The sequence below is a fragment of the Thalia democratica genome, chromosome 4 (assembly GCF_965202585.1).
Source record: "Thalia democratica chromosome 4, ktThaDemo2.hap1.1, whole genome shotgun sequence".
NCBI classification, from domain to species: Eukaryota; Metazoa; Chordata; class Thaliacea; order Salpida; family Salpidae; genus Thalia; species Thalia democratica.
In genome coordinates, this window is record NC_139168.1 from 61561410 (window position 1) to 61587130 (window position 25721).

At 25.5% G+C, this 25721-nt stretch overlaps 1 protein-coding gene across 1 annotated transcript; it reads left to right on the forward strand.

Annotated features, from left to right (window-relative positions):
- Positions 1-17481: 17481 nt before the first annotated feature.
- On the forward strand, positions 17482-25225 carry LOC145834425 (uncharacterized). Its single transcript, XM_082941849.1, has 5 exons — positions 17482-17674; positions 19884-20064; positions 20623-20760; positions 23192-23310; positions 24120-25225. Exons 1-5 carry the CDS (start codon positions 17509-17511, stop codon positions 24245-24247), a joined length of 732 nt encoding a protein of 243 aa, XP_082797975.1. The 5' UTR covers positions 17482-17508; the 3' UTR covers positions 24248-25225.
- The last annotated feature ends 496 nt before the right edge of the window (positions 25226-25721 follow it).

Consider the following 25721-nt stretch of genomic DNA (forward strand, 5'->3'; position numbering starts at 1 on the left):
AAAACAGGCGAATGAAGAAGAAACGAATGCGCATTCGTGAAGAAACGCCATTTTTGTCAGTGGATAATGAAAGCAGGGACTCAGAAACGTCATTTAAGTCGGAATATGTAGAAGTAGGAGACCATAGTCAAGAATGGGACAATGGAGATTAATTTATTTAATGAGTATGCCTAATATTAATGAACTGTTATATCTTTGTAAAATCATTGTATTCGGGTATTGTAGAAAAGTTATAAAGGGTAAAACAATACAAAAATTTTTATCTAATTAGAATAAGCTTTTTACATAAACAAAACACGTTACAGAGATATTAAAAAAAATTATACATGTCTTTACATACTAAATTGTATCCAAAAGTTACTCTAGAAAACAACTGCTTTCTTGTTATATTAATCTTATTAACTATCTTGAACTTTTACACCGTATTAGACTGTGATTAATTACAAAATAGTTTGCTTTATTTTTGTAAGTTTTATACGTTATAAGATTTCAACTTAAAAGCGAAATGTTTTAAGTTATTCTCATATTATTCTTATATATCGATATAATAACCTTGCTCAACTTCAATAATTAGCGTTTGTGCCATTAAAACTTAAAATAAATATTATTAAAGTAATATTTTACTATAATTTCTAAACCTAACTCCAGTACTTTCTCTCTACTTTAATCTTTCAAATTAGTCTTCGTTTTTCTTTGTTAACTTTAATGTATTTTCTTGTAAATTTAGTCAAAAACTGCTTAGTATTATTTTTTTAAGATCCTAACCAGAATTCATTTAAAAAAGTTGTTTTACGTACTATTTTATTTTTATTCCTTTTAATACTTTTAAACGCTTTTTGATTCAAATGTTTCAATACTTTTTATTGAAATTCTAAAAAGTTTAGATATAAACTTTAAATTGAAATAGTTTTATTGTGTATTTTAGACGAAGTTAAAAAACAACGATAATTTGTTTAATAAAAAACTTTTTACAACTTAAATTAAGAAAAGTTTACTTTAATTGGTTAAGTAATATGAATAAACATACAAGTTTAAGAAACAAACTTTCTATGAACTTTTAAGTAGCGAAATTTTATAAGAAATTACTAGTATAATACGTTAAATGTGAAATACTTTTTTAATGAAAACTTCTTTTAATTTAACAAAGTTACTCTTAAAGAAAAAAACAGTTTTATACACTTCTAAAACTTTTGCTTTGTTTTTTATAACACTTGCATAAAGTTTTACAGGAGAAATACTAAAAACTAAATTTTTAAATTGAATCTAATGTAATTTAAATTTACTTACTTGTAAGATCAAATTAGTAAATAACGAATTTATTCATAATTTTCGATGCTAGTTTATACAGCTGAAATAAAAATATAAAACTAAATTCTATAGTGATTAAAACTTTCTTGTTTACTATCAGAAAACAAAAATTCACTACCTGTGTTGTGTTTTTAAATTTACAGTATTTTTAGTCGCATAAGTAGTTTTAGTAAAGCTTACACTTCAGTTTTCAGTGAGCTATGTAACATTGAATGTAATTAAAGTAAATATTATAAGTATATTAGTAAAACATTTATATCTTGATTTATAAGATTGAATATAAATTGTTTAAAATAAAATTAGCTTTTAAGCTAAACTTTTAAACATAGTCTCTAATTTAATTCAGACTAAACTATTTATTTTAATATACAATAAAAGTAAACGATTATGTAGTTTAGAGCTAAAAGTTTAAGAGGATAAAAAAGCGACATGTAGTTAAGGACAAAGTATAAATTCACTTTTTAATGAAGTTGATTTAAAGTTTTATTTTTACTTGATTTAATGTTGAACTATTAAGTTAGTTTAAGGTTACAGTTGTAGGTTTTACTCACTAGAATTAGGAGAATAGAATAGTTATATTGAAGATAGACTTAAACAAAGCAGTTAGAAGATATAACTAAATTTATAGGTTATCAGTTTAGAATTAGAAATAAGAGGTAAGAGTCACGTTTACTTTCCAAAAAAATTGTTAGTGTGTAACGAACCGAAGACTTGAGATGAACTTAAATCTAAGGCTGTTGTTTAGCTCTGATAAACCTAAAATACATTTTTAATCTAACTTCCCTACTTTATATACACCTAAGTTTAAAAAACTATACACATAAATCAGTTGCCTTAATGACTCTGACCTATAAAAAACACACATAACTTATACACATCCATCAAACATCAGAACCATAGCTAATAAATATACAAAACTGTGTTAAAAGTAGAACAAAGAAAGGGTAGTACCATCGCCAAAGCGCCCGCACAAGATGAATCTATTTGTTTAATTTCGTGTATTGTTGTTACAAAAAATGAGAGATGTAGAGAAAAAGAAGTAAACTTGCGGAAAATTTAACAAACAAATAAGTCAGGGCTAAGAAAAGCCTGATTTTATTACAAGCGTAAACAGTTATCCATAAAATTATTTTCTGTGACAAACTCACGTCTACCGTCATCTCAGATATTTATAGGATATGACGGTGGTAGTCCTTTTTTAATTAATATATGATCTCATAAAATTAAGTTTGAGAAAAAAGTTTTATGAAACTTGACACTGTTGAACTTTTTAAATAAACAAGTTAACCGTTTTAAACTTTTTACCGTAAACAAATAAAAACAAGTAAAACAAAATTTTTGATAAAATTGTAATACGTTAGAGTTAAACTATTTGTAAATAACGAGTCAAAACTTAAGAACATTTAATAGCGTTACAGTAATATATAAAAAATTATAAAAGGTATAATTCTAAATTTTTATGAACTCTACAATTTGAATAAATTAAAAAGTGAATAAATTGTTTAATACATGACCTTTTAATTTAATCTAAAGTAACGATATAACCAAACAAATACTGAACAAAGATAGAAGTTATTTTAATGATAAAAAATAAAGCTTCGAATAGTAAAAGTAAAAAAAAATTCTCATTAAGATTAAAAAGAAAACATCGACGAAAGTCTGGACTTTTATACGATATGAGAAAAGCTCAAAATTTTTAATAGATAACTGATCATATATCTTTGATCATCAGACCACAGTCCTCCATATAACAAAGCCCTTTCTTATTGAAACTTGTCAGTTAGTTGCAACCAAATAAATTTAAATTCTTCCATCTACAAACAGTTATCATGTTTTACCACGAAGTATAGTTTTTATGTTTTAAACAGTAGCTTCATTGTAAAACATGATAAATGTTTGTAGATTGAAGGCTATATATTTATTCGGTTAATACTGATTTACAAAATTGAAAATGAAATACGGGACTTAGTTTATCGCGAGCTTTGATCTCATGATCGCCGTGATATGATCAAAACTTGATGACAAGTGTTTATTATTAAGTTTTAATATATTTATAAATATAATTAAACTAATTAAATAAGAATAATGATTTAATACTTTTTTATAAAATTTGAGTGTAAACTAAAAGTGATACAAAGTTTAATTTCCTTGTTCGTAATAGTGAACATTTTCTGGAAGCTTTTGTTTTATAATAACTTTCTTAGAGTATTGCCATCTTTCAGCTAAAGAAAAGGTTGTAGGACTAACAAAAAACACTTATTATCTCGGACAAGATGTATCCGTGGTGTGCGACTCGATAACCGAAAGGTTTTTTGTGCACTAGGTCCTAGGACCAAATATTTTTAGCGTTTTTTTTTGTCGTTCAATAAAATGTTATTATTGTTTTTTTATTAAAAAAAGTTACTCAAAATTTTTACTTTTTTACCTTAAAATGTTAGTGTTTTTTTTTTACTTAACTGTTTCTTTAATTTTTGATATATCATTTTAAGAAAGTTAAAAGAACGACTTTAGAAGTTGCTTGTAAAAATTTTTAAACTCATTGTAAACATGTGTAAGTAAGGAGATATGATAAAAAAACTACAGAATTATGAAATTAGATTAGGGAGTAGAATTTTTTTGTGTGCATTCGTTGTTTTATAATACTGGCTTAATGAATAAAATTATCTCAACTATACCATTATTAAGTTTTATGAATTTTTGCATTTTTACGTAGACTTACTTAAGTGGTGACTATGTTTTAAATTTGAACAACACTAATTTAAGTTACTTCGAATTAATTAAAAATACTTTCAGCGTTAATTTCTAATCATGAGAACTTTAAAAAGCTAAATTTCCAAACCTAATCCAAAATAACTACAACGAATGCTGATTATTTGAAAGCTACTGTGTTATTTGTTATAAATACTATTGTATTTTTTAATAAAATAAGAGATAATAAGAGTTTTTAAGATAAAAATAGTATAACTTGAAATGTTCTGTTTCATAACTTATTTGTAACTTTATTTAATTTTCCTTAAATAATGTTATTAAAAAAGCTTGGTGAAATAGATTTTTCAAAAAACAAAAAAAAACTGATTTATTATTTTCTTAAACATGTACTGTGTTAATTTTTGCTTGTTTTAAAACAAGAATGTCACTTATTTTTTGAATTATTATATTAAGTATCTTTTAAAATATAGTAATAAATTAAAACTTTAAAAAACTGTTTCATGAAGTTAATCTTTTCAGTATTTTGATCACTAATGTTTTCTGATGTTAATATCTTGTTTTATTTATTATAAAATTAAAATTACCAAAATATTTAGATTAAGCAAGATGCTTTAGTAAGGATTATTGTATACCCTATTTTTTATCTAATTTTGTTGCATAGTATTAATTTCACATACTAATTCTATTTTTATACTTCTATAGTTTTAGTTTTCTTTTTAAGAAAATAACCAACTAAAATTACACTACAATTGTACAATGTAATAATAGATTGTTATATAGTAGTCCTTAAATAATAATGCTGTAATTTTTTTTTAATAATTTTTTTTTAAGTTATCTGAAAACCATTTTAAAATGGAAAAAAAATTAGGATCTAAAATATATTAAAAAAGTATACATACGGTATAAAAACATTTTTTTATAATTTTTTTTAATAAAAAAGGTATTACATAAGATGAAATATCATTTCTTTGTGCTTACACTCTGCTTCCTACAGGTTCGTTGTTATTACTTTATTAATATGTTTAGTAGTTACTTATTCAAATGTTTTTTTTTACTAGTTTATTGCACAAAAATTACAATATTTTGTGCTAAAAATCAGTCTATAGTTTTAAATCTTATTTCAAGAAAAGATTTGTTTCTTGTGAAATTTAAGTTATTTTTATTATTTTTTGTACTAACTAAACGCTTTGTACACTAGGATTTTATTTGTTTGTTTGTTTTTTTTTCTCTTATTTTACAGAGTTAGAGATATACTGTTTTATTTACAAATACTCTAGTTACAACTACTACTGCTTACCTAATATTAACAATAGAACAATTTATTTTAAATTAAGAAGCTTAAACAATTATTTAAGCCTATTTCATTTTTTGTTAAAACTATAATCTATTTACAGTTTAAAACACACTGAGTTTAAATAAAGATTAATATTACCATAAACCCTGAAGAAAATTATTTTTTTAAAGTGTAAAACTATAAACTTGCAAAACATTAGTTTAGAAAATTTTTAAGTCAATAAAAATAAACTCTGCTTTTTCCTTTTAAAAATAACACAAATAAAAGTTTCCTGATTACCAAACATAGATTCTAAATATATTTTGATTCCCAAAAACAATTTAAATTTTACTATTAAATTATAAATGTATAGCGACTTATATTAACCACTTATTAATTAATTTCATATGCATTTGTTGTCAATTAAGTTAATAATATATAAATAAACCTTTTTATTCAGAGTACAAGATATGTAAATGGAGGAAGATCTTTTACAGGTAAAATATTATTTGTTGTATTATATGCCATTACCTTTTTTTAGGTATACTTTTGAGTTTTTTTTTATGTTTTTGAAGTTTATATAATGTTTTAATAACATTTCATTCCAACTAGATACCTTAATTGGCATAGTTTTAATATTATATATTCATACATCAGCTTAATAACAGTTTTTTTTTTAATATTTTTTGTAGTTTTGAGTTTTAACAACTTTATATATTTTTTATTAAACTCTATTATAAGGCTTTTTAAGAAGGCAAACTGAGTTTAATAAGATTAACAAATATTATTCTAGTTTTAAAAAAAGTTTGCGATTGTGTTTAAATGTTATTATTTTACCACATTTTCTTAACAAAACTAATAACAGCATTACTTTGTTTACTTTACTTAAAACCAAACTTTTGATTCTAAATTCTTTTAAAGTCAATAAACTAAATATAAAAAGAAGGATACTATAAAAAAAAGCATATTTTAATATAAATAACTGTTTTTGTAAATTGACGAAATAACAAGAACCTCAATGTTTTTCGACCACTTTATGTAAACTATAAACAGTAGAAAACTAATTATTCAAACTAAAGTAATATTCTACAAAAACGTGTTTAAAAACAGCGTAAGTATTTTACAGATAAATAAATTCTGTTTTACTACTGTAAAAACGAAATTTAATTACATTACTCTTGTTTGACAACTTTTTTCTACAATTAACTTTTATTTTTAAGTATTTAAAAGTTAGTTAATCCTGGATAAGACGTTAAAAGGTATCCAAGTTGTGTGCGACTCGATAGCTGAAAGGTTTTTTCGTGCGCTAGATCTAAGGACCAATTTAATAGTAATCTGTAAACTATTTACAAAGCTATAACCCAATGAAAGTATACAGAAGTTGTAACACTTGGTAGGATTAAGGGTATAAAAATTGCATTTAAAACTATAACCAAACAATTTTTTTTTTCTGTATCTAACCAAGTGTAAAGATAAGTGGTGGGCAACATACCACCTAAAAACCGGATCTGGTTTGTTCATAAAATTTATCTGGCGAAGATTTTATTTCTACATAACTAAATTTTATTTAACAAAATGTTAAAAAACTAATTTTAATAAAAGTTTACAAGACAATATGATTTTAACTCATTATGCTAATTCTATTTTTAATTGTTGTAATTGGGTAGTTAGACAAATTAAAAATTCATTTTTAATATCCATTTTCAAAAGTAATGCGGCACGCGAAAGTCTATGTCTAACGAATCCGGCTCAGTATAAACGAAGGGCTGCTATACTTTGCCCATGTAGGGAGAAGTTACTCACTTGTTGCTAAAAAAAGACTTTTAAGCAATTTAAACTTATTTAAAAACTCATCTGAAGAATTTTCAATGTGCCATTTTTATAAATTATTTCTTTTATGAACAGTATTTAAAAATAATATATTTTTCCGTTTTATTTATATTTAATCAGGTGTCTTTAATATTAAAACTGTCACACAAGAAACAGCACATCTCAAACTTGCATTGCTTCTAACAGTTATACTACAATATTTGTTTACCTTCTTTAAAAGTTGAAGGACGGAGGTCAATGACGCCTGTTGATTGGAGCATCGTTTACAAACGGGGAGATGGTAGAGCGACGACTTTGCAAGAAGGTGTGCACAACGCCAGCAATGTTTTTGTGAGTTACTTGGTTCAACGCATGGACGGCTTGGTGAGGAGCAGGCAACAAGTAGATGCGCTCGTGCTGAAGGGATTGAATGACGAGAGATACGAAGGATATAAGTAAATTGTTTTTGTATTCTTAGATTGCTTATTTGTTTACAGTGAGTAACTAAGGTATATATTTGTAAAAACAATCTTAATTACTTTGCTAGATTAAAGAAATATATTTAAAATTAAGTTACTGCTGGTATTTTTTACGCAAAAACAACAGTTTTTTTTTTTTTTTTTTAATTTTTTTATGATACGTATATATCTAGTGATAGTAATTTATACGATATATTATTTTTTCTTATTTACTCTTTTTTACACTGAAACTTTTTATTGGTTTCAAGAAATATTTTCTCATAAAATTATTCGCAATATAATTAAATCTTAATTTGGTAAAGCTTTACAAATGATCACAGTAACTGGTTTACTGAATAAAAACTATTAAAAAAAAAATTGAAATTTGATTGTTTGAAAAAATCTCTAAGTTTAATTATAAAACAAATCATAAGAAACAATTATTCCAAATTTTTTTTATAATAAATATAAAACATCATTACGGTTAAACCTTATCAGTACACCTATCAAAGTAAAAAATTAAAGCTTTAACGCTGTAAACAGATATTACCACAAAGATATGATAGTGAACATGCGGTACAAAGAGAAAGTGAACTCGGAAGGCGAACAAAAAGTCAGAAACCTGAATGTTGACTTGGCAAACTATCAGAAGCTGAAAGTGAACGAGGATAAAACGAAATACTTTGGAAACTTCAGTCTGCTTGGCTGCCACCAGCAGGGATTCCAGAGAAGCAAAGGATTAACCGTAATGCTGGGTACTTGTCAGGACCGTGTTAGTTTTCCTAGACAATTATTGGCATTCAACTAAAAAAACAATTATATTATCATTTCTTTTTCTATGTACTATATTTGTTTGTGTTCAAAAACTACTTAGCTGATATATAATAAGACAACCTATTCAAAACAGTAGTAGACGTGTAAAACTTTTAAAAAGTTATAATGAAATTAATAAGATCATCTGTATTCGCATTTATCAAAATTTAAGTTATTTTTTATAAACACAAACCTCTTTTTTTACCTAAATCTCATCATGTACTTTATGTTTAGAACTTAATTTTAAGCTTAAAAGTTATGAATAGAAAGCTTAAAATATCAAAAACATCTAACTCTAGGTTACGGTATTAAGCAGCATAAAAGTTGAAAGTTTTCAATCGACCGAATCTGGAGATGTTTTTTCAAACATTATAGTACCACAATCAAGCTTTTCTAACATAACTAGTTAGTTTTTTTGTAAAGAAAGTCAAAATATGAAACATAAATGTGAAAAATTTTAAAACACTTTAAACCTTTAATATTAGAGAACAAATGTTATATGAATAATTTTATTTATTGCATTTAAAAACAAATAATCTAATAATAATCAATACTTAGTTTTAACGTTTTGCTTTCAAAATTTTACATAACAAAGACAAATAAGAAAAAAATAACAGTTGATTTATAATTATCTTTAAAATCTTACTATTTTGTTATCTCAGTGACCAAGTATTCTTTTTATTTGATTTTTTTTTTAGTTTCTAAGATTTACTAAACTTAAAAACTACGTTTTTAAATTCTAGTTTAACAATCTTCCATTTTTACGACCATTTAAAATCTTATATCATTACTTAAAAAACCAAAACGATAAATTTTTTAGAAATCTACGAAAAAAGGCAACTCAAAACTGAACCTCGAACACTAGAAACGACTCCAAGCATCAATTTAAAAACTTTAAACATCAAAGTGTTGATGGTATTCCATGAAGACGTAGTACAAACACATGGTGGAAGGAATGTTAACAACTGGTCTAAATATTTGATTAGAAAGGTTTGTTATACTGATTGCGTAAAGATTTTTTTGTTTGCAAATAGATTAACATACTATAATGTTTGTGGCTTTGATTTTTCAATAATTAATTGTTTCAGGTGCATGAAATATATCAAAGTCAACAAGTAAAACAGAGAGGTTACAATATAAACATTCACTTACTTAAAACTGTTGTTTTACCAATTAGAGCTAATGTTAGTTTTGAATTTAAAGTTAAACTGTTTTATTTATAACTTTAATGTATTTATTTTTATATTTTTTTAGCATAAATTATATTTAATTTTTAATAAAAAAGTACTATAAAAGCATATGCTTTGTTTTTTATACTAATATTTCTAAAATATTATTTACTACTATTTTCAAGTTGTAACCTCAAATAAAGTATGAAATTTTTATACACACCATACTTCCTTTTTGTATAAAATTATTAAAATTAAAATTTATAACTTTTGGAACTATAAATAGTTGTACACAAGTTGTATTTTTTTAATTTCTGGAATGTTTTTTACTTTACGTTCTTCAGCACCACTTTTACTACTATACTATTTTTTACCACAAAAAATATTTTCTAAATATTTTCAATTAACAAGTTATAGTTTTCAATAATTATAAAAATTTCTATCCATAATATTTCGTGTTTATAATAACTTTTAAATAACAAGTAATTTACCCAATTTATATACACTAATATATAAACTTAATGTACATATCCTTCATTTAATTTAGCAAAATATTTGTTTTCTTTAGTTTAGAATTAAGTTAATCAAACTGATGGTATTTTTTAAGCTATAATTTTTTAATGCACTAACGAACTCTTTAAGCAAAACTTAGTTTGCTGAACAACTTTTTGAGGAAATGTATATGTTAACATTCTCCTTCTGTAAAGTAGCAATCTTTTATTGTTTTCTAACGTTAAAACCTAGAGTTTTATATACCTTAAATTATGAATAAAGCACTCTATAGCGAAATAAGCAAGTTATTGAAAACACCAAAAAGTTTAACTTTAAATTTACGTAATCTTTAATAAAACTTTACAAGTTTTTTAATGTAGGTTTATTAATTAACCACTTTTTTTAGCATGTAAAACTTTCGAATTTAACGTTATTTTTAAATTAGTTTAATTAATTGTTTTGTTTGTTGATTAAATTATTAAATATTTATAATTAGAGTTTAATATAATCAAAACAACTTTGTCTGTTTTTATTTTAAAACTAACCCAAATTTCTTAACGGTTATTTGCAGCGAAAAGCGATGAATGAGGCAAGGGCTTATATAGGTAAAATAGTCAAAATATATAAGCCTAATGTTCTATTTGCAGTCACAAATTCTAGAAAAAAGGCTCGATCTACTAGGTTCACTAATAGTTTTGGAACTATAACATGTTAGTTTTACTTACAATTTTTTTTACTCCAAGTTCTAGTTTAATTTATCTTTTTCATATTTTTCATCTAACTTCAAAACAAAATATTACATCAGTTAGATGTCAATTACTAACACCAATATTTTATCAAATCTTACACTAATAAATTAATATAAACAAGTTTAAAGCTACTGATCTTTTTATCTAAAACACAATGTAGTGCATGAAGTCAAAATTATTGAAAGTACTAGTATCAATTATAAAAATTTTATTAAATTTTATATATAATTAGTCTTTTTATGTTTTTTTAAAGCGTTTTTTAGTATACTGAAATTATTTCATTATAACTTTTTTCATATATAGAGCTAATAAACTATTTTGATACTTTTTTGTATTTCAGTAAACAGCAATATATGTAGCACAAACGTACAAAAAGAAACCATCAGAGATTCTGGATTGAAAACTATAATAAACATTGCAAAGAAAATACAAACCATGTTTGAAAAATAAATATTTGATCAAAACTTTTCGAAAAAAACTGACAACTAAAGATTTTATAACTCCTAGTATAATTTTTTTTCCTTACCATAAAGTCAAGCGTTGTTAAAACTTGTTTTTTGACTTGCTAAACCACTAGTATTAAAAACGAAATAAATTATATTATTTTGCCTACTAAAACTCTTTAAAATAAGTGAGTAATGAAACTTATTTATTAAATAGATTTAATCAGTTTATTATTTTTATGTAATTATATAGAATGGGAATTAGAACAATTTTATCTAAGTATCAACCTCGGAACTTTTTTGAAAAAATTGAAAATTTTTGGAGAGAGGAGCAAATAAAGATGTTTCGTAAAAACTTAAGGTAAGTTTTAAATGTATAAATTGTTTACATATAAAATCTGCGCAGCAATGATATTGAGTAAACCAATTGCATTTTAAAGCATGTTTTAATATGAGTTGAAATACTTTAGGACTTTCGTTAGAATACTGTGTTTCTCGAAAAGTTATCTGGCAAAATTTAATCCTGAAAAATTATATATTTTAAAATTTTCTTAATAGTCCAAGTATTTATGTAGCTGATCAAAACTTAATAGAATATATTAAACAGTATTGCAATTTCTTAAGGTCAATTTTCTTTGATAATAAAACAGTTTTTTTCTACATTTAAGAGTTTTTATTGTTTTGTGAAAATCGATTAAAACTAACAGACGAGGACTGTACAATTGTCTAGTCACACCAACCAGTATACAACCATCAATGGTGGACTTGAGACCGGGAAAAGCATACAGTATTGCGCAACAATGCGTTATGACTCATGGTAGAAGTTTTGTACCAAGTGCTTATGTGAGTTGCTTTAAACTATTTTTGAATTTAAACTTCGTTATTTATTTAATACTGCAAACAAAGGTATAAGCAGCATTTTTTATCTATTTTCTATCAATAACTTTTGCTTTCAACATGTTTTGTTACTAGATAAACGAGCAACAAGATATGTGCAATCTTCTTGTTTGTTCGAAAGCAGCAGAATTATTCAGTGGACATCAAGAAAATTTAAACTTTAAAGTGTTTTTATCAGGAGCGCCGCTTATTGATGGAACACATTGCGGTCCGAACAAAGTTTGTTTTCAAGCAATTCGTTATGTGCATGTTTTTCAATCGTACAGTTGTTAATTTAAAAGTTTTGGTTTTTGTATAGCTAATTTACAACCAGTCTTAATATTTTGAGTGGTTCCATAGTTGTTAAGTATTTTGGTTTCAAGTGATTTGTTAAACTATATATATGTATTACTGACGTTTTTATCACAGTTTAAAATAACTTGTTATAATATTCAACCTTACCTTGTAACAAACACGCATTAATTGAATAATTTATTTCTGCGCAAAGATTTGTGTGAGCGGTCGGTGCGTGAGTGAATCCAGAGAAGACTTTGAAATGGTCGATGGATTTTGGTCCGCGTGGTCGAATTGGTCACCGTGCTCTCAGACCTGCGGTGCTTACGGGTTGAAGTCCAGACGGAGAGCTTGCACAAACCCAAGGTGTGTTTTTATTTGAATGTTTTAAGAACATTTACGCAGAGTAACCAAACGCATTTAAGTTGTCAAGAAAACTAAAAGAGTGAAACTATGCAAAAATCAAAATAGTTGCAACAAAAATAGTAGAAAAGCTTAAAACTATTAAATAAAAGTTGCACAGTAGTTTAAGTTATTGAAAACTTTGATAAAAGAGTATTAGACCTCTTAAAATTTAGTTATTTACTTGTAACCGAATTTAACTTTGCTTTAGACCGGCTAACGGTGGAAAACCTTGCAAAGTGACTTCAGAGGGAATCGCTGAGTTTGAAGTTGAAGAGCGCTCTTGCTCAAATTTACCCGATTGTGAAGCTGCGAGAAAAGATGTGAGACAGAGTTTCTGTGAAAGAATTAGGTATGGAGGATCAAAAGAAAGAATATTTATGAAACCGGCTTACGTGTTAAGCGGTAAGTTTAATAAATACTATATCAGGCTATATTCTAAAGTTTGAGAAGTTTAAATTGAAAGTAAAGTTTTAGTATTAATTAAACAGTTAAGTATATAGATTTAGCCATATTACAGTTATTAAACAACAAAAAGGACTTAAGAAATGTTAGGATTTTAACTAATAATATAGCTTTTTTTAGATGAACAAAGCTGCCAGCATTTTTGTAAAAAACATAAATTTGGTGCGTCAATTCCAATGTTTAGAAATGTTAAAGATGGCGAACTGTGTTTGCACGGAAACTTAAATAAAGGGTTTTGTAGTAACGGAAAATGCATTGTAAGTTGTGTATCGACAAATTAATAAATTTAAATGTGCACGCATTGTGTTATAACTTACGATTAATTAAAATTTTAGTAGTATTAGTATGTTTTTAGATACTCAAACTCTTTTATATATATAACCTAGTTTATTGAAAAAAACTACAAAAAACTTTTGAAACAACTTGGTAATTTAAAAATTTTTGAAGAACCGGTGCGCGATTCACGGGCTTGCCCTGGACAGATGTGGGGTCTGCGGGGGCGATGGCAGCTCTTGTACAGAGGAAGAAAAAGTTTACGGGTACACAATTATAAATGGAACCACGCAAACTTCAGTACATGGTTAGTTTGATTATCAAACTTAAAAATTAGTTTTTTATCTAAAGTGTTTTACTTTTAACTACTTTTTTAAATAAAACAAAAATGTTGATGTCTACACAATAAAGTATCTAAATTATAACGAAATTACATATTGCTATTAACTTATAAAAAAAATTAAAAACAAATTAAGACGTAATTAAAACTGCTAAGTCTTTACCTAAAAAATGTATGTTACAGGTGAAGCTTTACAAGTTCCAATTCAATCAAGAAATGTTAAGATTCTAATAATTGGAGCAGAAATAGGTGTTATACATTCAAAACATTATTAAGCATTACTAATTTTATTATCTAGTTTAAATTTATAGTATTTAAGGTTTCAGTAAACAGATTTTTTTATTATTTTTAATTTAAGCTAAAATAAGTTTAAAAGGATTCTTTTTTTTTACTTTACATTTTCAAGTAATTTATAGTTTTTTAAATTAAATTTTTTATTAAAGGTGTACTTTTTTTGCATAATAGTATTTTTTGTCTACTAAAAATTTATCGTTTTTGTATTTATAGCTATAACTTTTTAAACAACTCATTTTAACAAAAAATGATTGTTTTGTGCTTTAATTTGAAACTGTTTATTGTTTACTTTTATTAACATTTAAAAAAGTTTAAATTACTGTTTAATACTACTAGTTGGTTAAAAAAAATTATTTAACAACTTTTTAAAGCTCAAACACTTTTTTTTTCATTTAACAAAAAAAACTTTCAATTTTAAACTTTTTAATAGAGCTAGAAGATGATTTAACCTCCTTATCTATTTTGAACACGGCTGTTTTGAACTTAAAAAACACTCCTAAGCGGTTCACTGTTAAATATGAAAACGAAGTTGTAGAAGTCACTAAAAGCTTTCAACTTAATAAGACAATAATAAAGTTGAATGGACCGACACATACACAGATGAACATTAAAGTTTGTTTTAAGCTTAAATTTTTTATTATACTTATTTGTGTAAAATCTATTTATTATTCTTTTCCTGACGAGACGATAAAAGGTATCTAAGGGGTGCGACTCGTTGCACAGTTTTTTTTTGTGCGACAGATCCTAAAACAAATAATTTGATCGTCTTTTTTTTTTGTTTGATAAACTATGATAATATATACTAATAAAACTATAAAAACTTTTAAATATAAATTTTTTAAATATGCATTTTTTTTCAGCTTATTGGAAATGGTTCTAATACTCAATGCCATTTAGAGATAGCCTACATTAAAAAACCTGTTGCGGGAGAAACAATAGACTTACTTTAATTGAAAACCACTTTAAAATTGAATGTTTTATATAAATTTACTGTTCTATTTACTATTTTAACAGATCATAACTATAAGTCTTATATGAGGTTTAGAAAAACATTCAATTACTGAAGTTTTTATGAATGTTTTTGTATATTATTTTTTGTTTATTATATCTTTAAACCATTTTGAAGTTTTTTGAATAGTTTTTTTTATTGTTATTTACTTTTACTTCCTTAAAAACTTGGTAAAACTAACAGTATATAATGTGTTTTTTGTTTTTTCCTAATCAATCAAGAATTAACTTAGTTTTGATAAATAGCGATAATTTTTTAGTAAGTAAGAAGTTATATTCAAATTTTTTTATTTAAACTAAAATTAAAACAAAAATATAAACTTTTACAATATAATATCTTCATTTTCACGTTGATAGATAAGTTTTAAAATTATAATTAAACTTAGTTTTGTGAAGTACTTTTACTTTAAAAAGCCGTAATAGTACACTAAGCAAAAAATGTACATAATACTAAAAATAAAATTCTGCAAGTGTTAAAGCTTATATTTTAAGTTTTTTTTTATAAATAAGGCAAATAAATATAAACTAGGCATTGTAAAACAGGAGTCGGCAGACATTTAGTAGTCGTGTGCCAAATTTCGAACTTATAAATATTCGTGGGCCGCAGTCGTAGTTTAAGGTAGTGTAAGACGTAAGTTCTAAATATGTACCTAATGAATTTAGACAATTATTTAGTTTTATATAGAATGTGTTTTTAAAAGCTACCAGAGAAAATACTCTATTATTAAACAATAAAACTATGAAAATCTACTGAAAAACGTCTAGACACGCGCCTGAAAATATACACTAATTAAATATTAAAACTTAATCTACGATAAATTACAGAATACATTGTAATTTTTAGAGTTATATGAAAAAACAAACTTTGAACTTAGGGGCTAATCAGATATAAAAAATTTGTTAAAAATCTAAAATAGTTATTTGATATTAAATAGTGTAATGAGCTTAAACAAAACAATAGTAATTTTTTTTTGAATAATTGTTTTATCTGAGCTTTATAAAAAACTTGAAATAAACAATTAGAATAATTTCCTACTGAAAATATCATAATAAACATTTTAGGACTTTATAAACTTGTGTTGTTTTGTTTTTCAGTTAAAGAAATAAAACTATAACTTGGGATTTAAGTTTTAAAATTAAATACTTCCTTGAATTTATACAAATTCAAAACTTTAAATATTTCGTTTTAAAACCAAAACTTTGTGTATACTACTACAGAATATTAAAACAAGGGTTGTCATAACTTAATTTGATTAATTTTTATGATACCATTAAAGTTTATATGCTTTTATACACTTAGTATACTGTCGTGCGGCAGGACTCGTGGCTTGACTATTAAAAAATTAATTTGACTGATACTTTCAAGAAAATCTTTTTTATAACGTCCCTGCTTTAATATGTTTGACGATACAGATATTTCCACAATAGTAATAATATTAATAAGGTTGTTAACAAAAAGGTAATAAATATGTATATGTATATGACTATTTTAGACAAGATAACATTTATTACAATGTTTAAAATTAAATCAAGCATCACGATCTAAAACGTGTCAAGAATAAGTCTTAGTTTCATTCTTAAATAAAATTGAAAACCTTTAGAACGGCACTAATACTATATTCTTAAGACCTAATGTGACTTATTGTAAAATATTCTCTTATAAAATATCTGATCAAATATTTCTTTTAAATGCTTCGTCGTTGGGAAACACCGCTTAGCGCTATGATAAGAATATTTTTATATGTTTAATAAAAGGGGATTTTTTGTTTGAGTTGCATAATTTGTTGAAAGCTCAAAGATACAAAACAAGCCATGTTACTCCTAACAAAAATTCTTACTATCAATTAACGAATGAACAATCATCAAGTTTTGTTAATATTTCATTCAAGTTTGTTTATTTTAATTCAATTTGAAGCTATAATAAAGACTAATATTATCTTGTAAATTTTATATGTAATTATGGTTTGTTTGAAAAATTAAGCATCCTTTAATTTATATTGGTCTGCAAATTATTAATTTGTATTGAAAACCATCAGGCTCCAAGGCTAAACTTTAATGGATATCAAAATCAATATTTTTACAGTTCAATTTATTTTCCCCAAGTTCACATACTATTTCTCTTCAGCTAGATATAATTTTGGTTTGTCAATTGTCTAAATTTTTGAAAAAGCAATAAAAGGCTACTGGTATGGTAGCTGCAAAATAAAACTAGTTTTTTAAAAATTTTACTTCAATTTTATGTCCTTAGTAATTAAGATTATGATTACTTATACTTGTTATATCAAAAAAAATCATCATTAGGATTTTTTATAAAATATTGGTTAATTGTTGACATGATGAGTAGAGCAACTTTTGTTACAAATGCAAGTAAGTGGAAAACAGGTAGTAACTTTCCCTTGAAGGGTTTATACACATATGATGGAACAGTTTTAAACGATGATGAAAGTGTTCAAAAAAGAGATGGCTATACTTTTCCACTACCTAAAAAAGATCAGTCAGGTTTGTTTTACATTTTCGTTGTTTATTATAGAGTCTTCTAGATCAAAATGCTGGATCTTGCCACAGCTTACCAAGACCTAGATCTGACCAGATTTTAATTTAAAAAAAATTGATGTTAATCAGGTTTCTGCTAGATCTTGAAGATCATCTTGATTAAAAAAGGTCTATGTTGTTCTGGTTAGACTTCATTTAAATTTGAAAATCATATTTGGTCAAACTTACTGTTAAATTAGGCTTTGTCATATCATTTTTCTACATTAAGACTTAAACTGAAGCAGTAGAATCATTTTTATTAATAAATGTTTAGCAGGAATAGGGTTTAAACTATTGTGAAATTAAGATGAGGCTAGATCTGGCGTTTTAATCTGGAGAACTTTAGCTCAATATTCTAAATTATATTTACTCCTAAGTCAAACTTGTTTAAAATTATGATACAGTGTGTATGATTTATTAAATCTTTTGCTAATTTAAAAGTTAAAAATGTAAAAAAAAAAACACTTCAATAGCTAGAGCATATTAAAATATAATAAAACCAAAATTTCTTTTTAATTATTAACAAGAGACCAATGGAGTTCAGAAAAAAAACATTGTATTTTATATTAAAGCTTGAACTTTGAACTACAAGTAACTTTTTACAGCTTAAATGTAAACAAATATATTCTGTAAGATGTATCCAGTTTAAAAAAGTTTTACAAATGCAGGATAGGCTGTCAAGCGGAAATTTAGTTTAGTGATGACTAAAAAATCAACCAATTGTATAGAGTTCCCATTTCCCTTGAATTTTTTTATTGTCATAAGAATAAAAGAATTATGAAAATTCCTAAATTTTACGTTTTTGCTTAGCACTGGAGGATTTTGTAATGAAATGTCAGGTATTTTCTTAGTTTTATAAACTCAGACTAACTCATGGTAGTTTTAAGGCCATAGGGGAGGGGGGGTAAAATACTTTTTTTTTAATTAACTTTGGTTTTTATATGAAAGCTTTAATTACAAACTATAAGCCAGTTTTTATAGAATTCAATAATATCATTTAACTTTTGAGATATTTTATTTTTTGTAAAAAGTTTCTAATTTATAGACCAGAAATTTTTCAGGGTCAATTTTCATGGGAATTTTAAAAATCACTAAAAATCTATCTCCTTTATTTTTCAAGCAATCTTCTTCAAATGTTCAGGAAATGTTCCTTATACTAAAAGAAAAAGCGTTACTTATGACTTTTGATAATTAAAAAAAATATATTTTATGACAAAAATTAAAAAAAAAGTATTTTTTTCTCAAAGTAAAAATATTTTTACTTCAAATTTTTTAAATTCACAAGTAATGTTTTTTTATTGTATAAAGATTAGACTGTGAAAGTTTGAAGAAGATTGCTTCAAAAATGTAGGAGGAGATAGATTTTAAACAAACTAGTTTTTTTTTGCTGTATTAGTTTTCACTTCCCATAGAAAGCGTATTATACAGCCCGACTAAGCTTATTCAAAATTCTAAAAAATAACATTAATCTGCAGGCAGTACGTTGTCTACCATTAATCACTAGAATACTACTCCTGAAGGTAGTTTAATAATGTCCTTAGTGTATAGTCTACATTATATGCTCTAAATTATATAAAAACTGTCATAAAGACTGTTAAACATCAAACTTTATTCTATAATAGTAATTTTGGTAACTATAATGAAACACAGTAAGTCAACTTATAAATTGATAATAGAAATAAGCTAAGAAGAGAATGAACAGTATCTTAATATAGTTGTTCTCTAACACCATCTAGCTTTTTTTTTTGCTTTCTCTAGATTTTTGCTAGTTATCATTTAATTCTCTAGATTTTTTGTAATTTGGTTGGAACCCTGTATTTTATTTTGTTTATAAGCTGTCTTTTAAGTACAATGTTCTAATATAAACATAATAAACTATAAAAATTTATATTTTTCATGTCATAGGCTATAAAAACTCTTCTAATATGAACCAAAATTTACTTTACTTTTAAAAATTAAAAACTGTCATAGAAAATTAACTTTAAATTATCATTTGTTCAAACTTTAAGAATAATTAAATGGAAATAAAAACATTTAAAGAGTTTTATAGAACAAACTGTTGCAATACACTTTCCTGTCACAATATAGTTTTTTAAATAATAAAAACTGTAGAGTAAAAATGAACTGGAATAATTAAATATATAACTAATAAATTATTTTTATATGTGCCAAACAGGAAACTTGTTCTTCAGTGACGCACCAGAATTTTGTCCAAACCTGACGCCAAAGCAAATGATACAAATGGGCAGTTTCGGAGCCACTTACTTCCGTCCAATCAACTCAAGCGTGACTGGTTTGAGGTACGACCGAATGTGGGAGGAACTTCCACAAAACTGGCTCGAAGGCAAACATCACAGGTTTGAAGTTTGTTAGTAAAACTCTAGCATAAGTTAATAACAACATTTTAAAGTGCTTTTGTAGTGTTGATTAGAAAGTTTTTAATGGTTTCTTGTATTTTATCAACCTTTGGAGTTGTGTTGTACTGAGATATAGCAGGGTCTTTAGTGTCGCTTATTTATATGCAATTTTTTATACAAAGCTTAAAATAGTTTTATGATTGTCATCAAAATATAATTGAGGTTGTAATACAATAAAACAAGTAACATGTTACAAAACAAAACTTTATAGTAGACACAATTAGAATTCTTAGGTTTTTATATAAACATCTGGGCTGAATGTTTTGAATATTTTTTGTGTGCTTATTAGTTCAAGTACATCTTTTACAGTTTTCATTGTAGGTTACAAATTTTTGTACTGAGTTTTAACCATAATCCAAAATTAACTCTACAGACACAAAATGACTTATAATGTTTTGCATTTATCTTTGATTGTTTAAAACATAGTTAGTAATGCAGAATATTATAATTATATAATTTTAAAGCTTTTTTATTTAAGCAAGGATTTATTTTTTACAGGGATTTGGTGTCTTCAACAAAGTACAAGGCGAATTGTAATAAGTTCAAGCGGCCAGTTGGAGGTTCCTTGGACATGTGGGAGGGTAAGGGATGGATCAAAGAACAAGATCCTTACGGATGGTTTCACTGGTACTGCAGGTAACTCAAATAATAGTTTTGTTCTATTTAGAATTCAATGTGAAAAGTTTCTTAAAATCAGAATTATTATTATTAACTGATGTTTTTATTAAGGTTTAAAACTTTGTTTTTATGTTTCTTTCAGTTATAAATTATTTCGAAATTCATATCTTTTGCATTATAACTTCTAGCCTTTAGTTATTGTTATGGATTAGTTTTTTAAATGAAGTTTACATAAAACTTTCCTTTTTTTTGCCTATTTTTATCAGCACTTCAAAGTATTTACTAAAAGTCCATCTCTTAAATTTTTTTAAAGTTGTTTACCTCAAATGTTTATATTGTATAATAAGAAACAGTAAAAGCAAACTTGGTGACAAAAATAATAAGAAAATATATTTTTTCAGGGTTGCCACAAGGTCAGGAAATCAGGATAAGTCAGGAAAAAATGGGATTTTTCAAAAAAAAGTCAGGAAAAGTTAGGAAATTTGACAAAATTAAAAAAAAATCAGATTTTGTCAGTTTAAATTTACAAAATTCCTTATTTTCCAAAGCCTTCAAATGGTAAAAAAAATTAATTAAAAATTCTTTAAAGTCAGACTAAAATTGCAAAATTTTCCTATAAATTTACAAAATTAATTAGGTTCCAATGCCTTCATCTGGTATAAATAAATAAAATATTCTTTATAAAACTGCAAAATTTTTCTATTAACATATTGAACAACTACCCTACTTGAAAAAGCAGTTTTTGTAAGCTTTTAAGTATTGATGATCTGTAGCAAGGAAACTTCCATAATTAAACTGTGATATATGTATACATAAAAGTTTATCTAGCATAAGTTTAGAACCTAAGTGTTTTTTGTTTAAGTAAATAATTGAGGTAGCAAAATTGGAGGTAAAATTTAATGAGTGCAAAAGTAATAATAGGAATGAAGCCCACAAATTGTGGCTAGATTTAGATATAAGATTCTCTTCGACAAGTGTAGGGGCAGCAGATGAGAACGATTTAAATAAAATGAGGCAAATGGTTTTAACTGCTAAGAAAATGAAGCATGATGCAGACCAGATGAAGGAAAAATCATTAGATGAAAAGGTTGAAGTGCTAATAAAAAAACAGAGAAAATAAATTTTAGTACATATAATTAAATAAAAAACAGTATATGATTAGGTTCTTTATTCTTTGAAGGTTTTATTTGTAAAAGTCCGTTATTGTCTTAAGGTGTTAGTTGTGAAAGTTGGTTATTAATTAAAGGTTTTAATTGTAAAAGTTCCTTATATGTCGTTTTGTTTATTTAGATACAATTATGTAAGGAAATGCTAAAAAAATGATTTTTTTCAGACAAGCTGTGTTTATAAGGTAATAATACAAGTATTTTGCTCATAGAGCTGTTTATTGCAAATACATCAATCATACACAGGTGGTTCAAGTGATGTAATGGAAGTTTGATGACTGAATTCAACAAAAAAAACTGTTGTTTTAACCTGTATTAAAATTAGATTTAAAGCTTTATATAGTTTTAAGTGTTAGATTATGTATTTTAGAACAAGTTTACATTAAGAGTTTGAGTTAGAAAAGTCAAGAAAATTTTAGTAAAAAGTCAGGAAAAGTCAGAAAACTTGATCTGTGGCAACCCTGTTTTTAAAAAAAAAAAAAAAAAATTCTTTTAGAAACTATAAAATCCCTTTTATACAGATTGTTTTTAACTTAATTAAAATTAGACTACAATAAATTAAAAACTCATGTTCAAAAACTGTAGGAGGAGATGTATTTTATTTGAAATGATTTTTTTAAGCTTTTTAATTATTGCCTTTTACAGGGAACATTTTGAGCTATTTAACCTTAATAAACTATTCAAACCACTTAAATTCAGTAACGCGCTGGTTTTGGGTGAGTTAGTTTTGAGTGTTGAGTTGATAACATGTTAATTGCTTGCAAGCGTTGTGTTCGCATCGTACTTTTGTACGATGGCGACTGTTCTTTTATGAACTTTTGAATTAAAGTAGCTTATTTTGTGTCTTTCAGTCAGCAGTTGTTGTATTTTGATCGCAGTTTTTATACATTGTAAATATACCTTTGTTTCTAAGACTCGATTTCTTTACATACAATTAGTTTAAGCATTCTAACAATCTAACTACTTAATTAGGCTAAGCTCAAATGATAGTCTAAGTCAATTCGCATTTCATTATCGACTAAGCTAAATAACTTAGCTAAGTCATTTCTAAACAGTTAGGTAACCGTCACCGATATTGTTATAGCGCGTTAAGTCAGTTAATATCTAGGTTCGCGTGTACAAGTAACAATCAACATCGTGTGAACGGCAAATTGCTATACTTCAGTTTAACGTTCTAAGTATGTTTTTTTTATTACGTATTTATACATGTTTCAAAGTAGATTAATTTAATAATAGTTGAATTATCGTGATGCAATAAAATGTACGTTGTGACGTCACAACAGGTACTACCTGGGAAGGAGGAGTGAGGACGACGCGAGGCAGATCAAGAGGTGGGTGAACTTCACCGGCGCCAGGGGAAGGTGGAAGATATCGATTGTGAGGGAAGTGGAAAAGCATCAAGGTTTTTGAAATTTGTTGATATATAGGGGTTTCGTTATAAACAAGAACCATTTGCAACTTAAAATCACTAAATTTTTATAACAAGTTTGTTGATTATTAAAATGTTTTTGTGGTTTGCAGAAGGCGTAGTTTTATTTTTAAAGTCATGAATATTTTATTCTCTTATCTATTGTAGTATGTTTAAAAAAAAACTAAATTATAAACATAATGTTACCAAAAGTCCTTTAACAACAACATTTTAAACTAAATTAAATAATATCTTGAAATTTAAACTGTTTATAAAATCTTTGAGTGTCTAAAAATTTATTAAATATCCTTGAGATTTTGATTTATATGAAAGTATTAGTGTTTGTTTTAAACTTTTTTAAAAAATTTTTAGTTGAAAAATTTAAAGTTGAGCACTTTTTTACAATCATCTATTGACTAATTTTAGATATCGTATAATCAGTTATTGAAAATTTACTTATAAACTGCAGCTAGACTTTGATTTTAATATGAAATTGCAAATCTGTTTATCTTATTTTTTTTAAGTTGGTGTTTAAAAGAAGTATTTATTTATTCTTTTTTTATTGGCGTATATCATTTTATTGAATATTTAAAACGATTAATTTAAAATCATTTTAAGTTAAGCACTGTTTTTACTTTAGTTAATTGATATAACATTTTTTTTTTTTAATTATACTTATCATGTTTTGATATTTCTAAAACTGGCTACCGTATAAAAACAGTCAAGTACATTTAAAAGGTCTTACATTTTGAATTTTAAGTTTAACTTTTTTATAACTAATATGTTCACATTTTTCATCGCAGGAGCTTACAATGATGCCAATATAGCGCCTGGAATCCGACAAATTTTGCAGCATTGGGGCTACGAGCTCACCCATGAAGATTTCGAATTTGGCAAGAAAAATTTTCCTCGCAAGAACAAGCCAGTGTGAGAAATACTAACTATAATGTGGCCGCCTGGAACTGAATATGTTGTGAGAGATTTATACATTAGTGTTGATGAGAGATTTATTGCTCTTTCTGGTTTTGCTGGTGTCTTATAACTCCTTTTTTTTTTGCTAAAATCCTTTTTATTTGTATTCAAATAAAATATATATATATATCAATTTTGAATTTAAAAAGCATTGAAAGTTTTCAGTTTAGCTTTATTATAAATTCATAATCATGATTTACAAAGCCTATGTTTTGATTAAAGTAAAGATATGAATAAAATACGCTTGACAAAAGTTAACATAAAAGTTGATATAACTCACATTACTTGACATGAAAAAATAAACAATACCTACAAAAAATTAACAATCTATATTTTAGTTTCACAAGAAGTACAAAATTTTTGTTGGTTTTATTTGTGTTAAAGAGATTTGTAACATTTAAAACATAATATTTAGTCGCTTTATTTTAAACTCTAACTTTATACAATTTTTTGATTGCGCAAATGTTTACTAGATACAGGGTTGCCAAAAAACTTGGAATCCTTGAAAAAGCTGGAATTTCATAATTTAGGCTAAAAAACCTAGAATTTTGAACAAAAATCACTAAAAAAAAACTGGAATTTTAAACAACTTACATGTTTTGTAGTAAACTTTCAATTTGACACAAAAAATCTATCGTGTAGATTTAAATTTTTGTCATCATCAAATTTTTCTTTTTTTAAACACATTTAAAGAAGCTTTAAGGTGTTTTTTCAATGTTGTTATGCTATTTAACAAAGTTTTTACCTTACACTTAATTTTAAACTAAAACTAGACCCTAAAACGTGTACTTTTAAAAACCTGGAAGAAATTTTGAAAACCTGGAGAAAATTTGCCAAAAATATTTGGCAAACCTGTAGATAAAATATATAATAATTTAGTTTTTGATGCTTGTAATTTTACTACACTGACAAATATAAATAAAAACAGTAACAACTATGTTAGTGTTTTATGCGAGTTTCTAAAGTGTTTTGTACAGTAAAGTTATTATTAGCTAACGATAATAGTATTAATAAATATAAACAAACTTTATTTTATTAGTATATATATTAAAAAAAAAGTCATAAAAAAATACAAAGATATTGCTAAGAAAGAAAATTAAGTGCTTTTAGTTTTAATTGTCAAGAAAAACTGCTAAATGATTGTAGATGTGTTGAAAGCGTTTTGATCACAAGTTCTTTAATCATGTTATTGCGAAAGTGTTTGAAAAGTATTTATTTCAAATCGCACTAAGCAGAACTTTAAGTTTTTAAATTAAAGTGATAATTATACATCAAAGCTTTTATTTGGTTATTTGAATATACCAGGGTTGCCACTCGGTCAGGAAATCAGGAAAAATTAAAAAAAATGACAAAAGTCAGGAAAAAATGGGGGGTTTTGAAAAAAGCCAGGAAATTTGATAAAATTAAAAAAAAAAGTCAGATTTTGTCAGTTT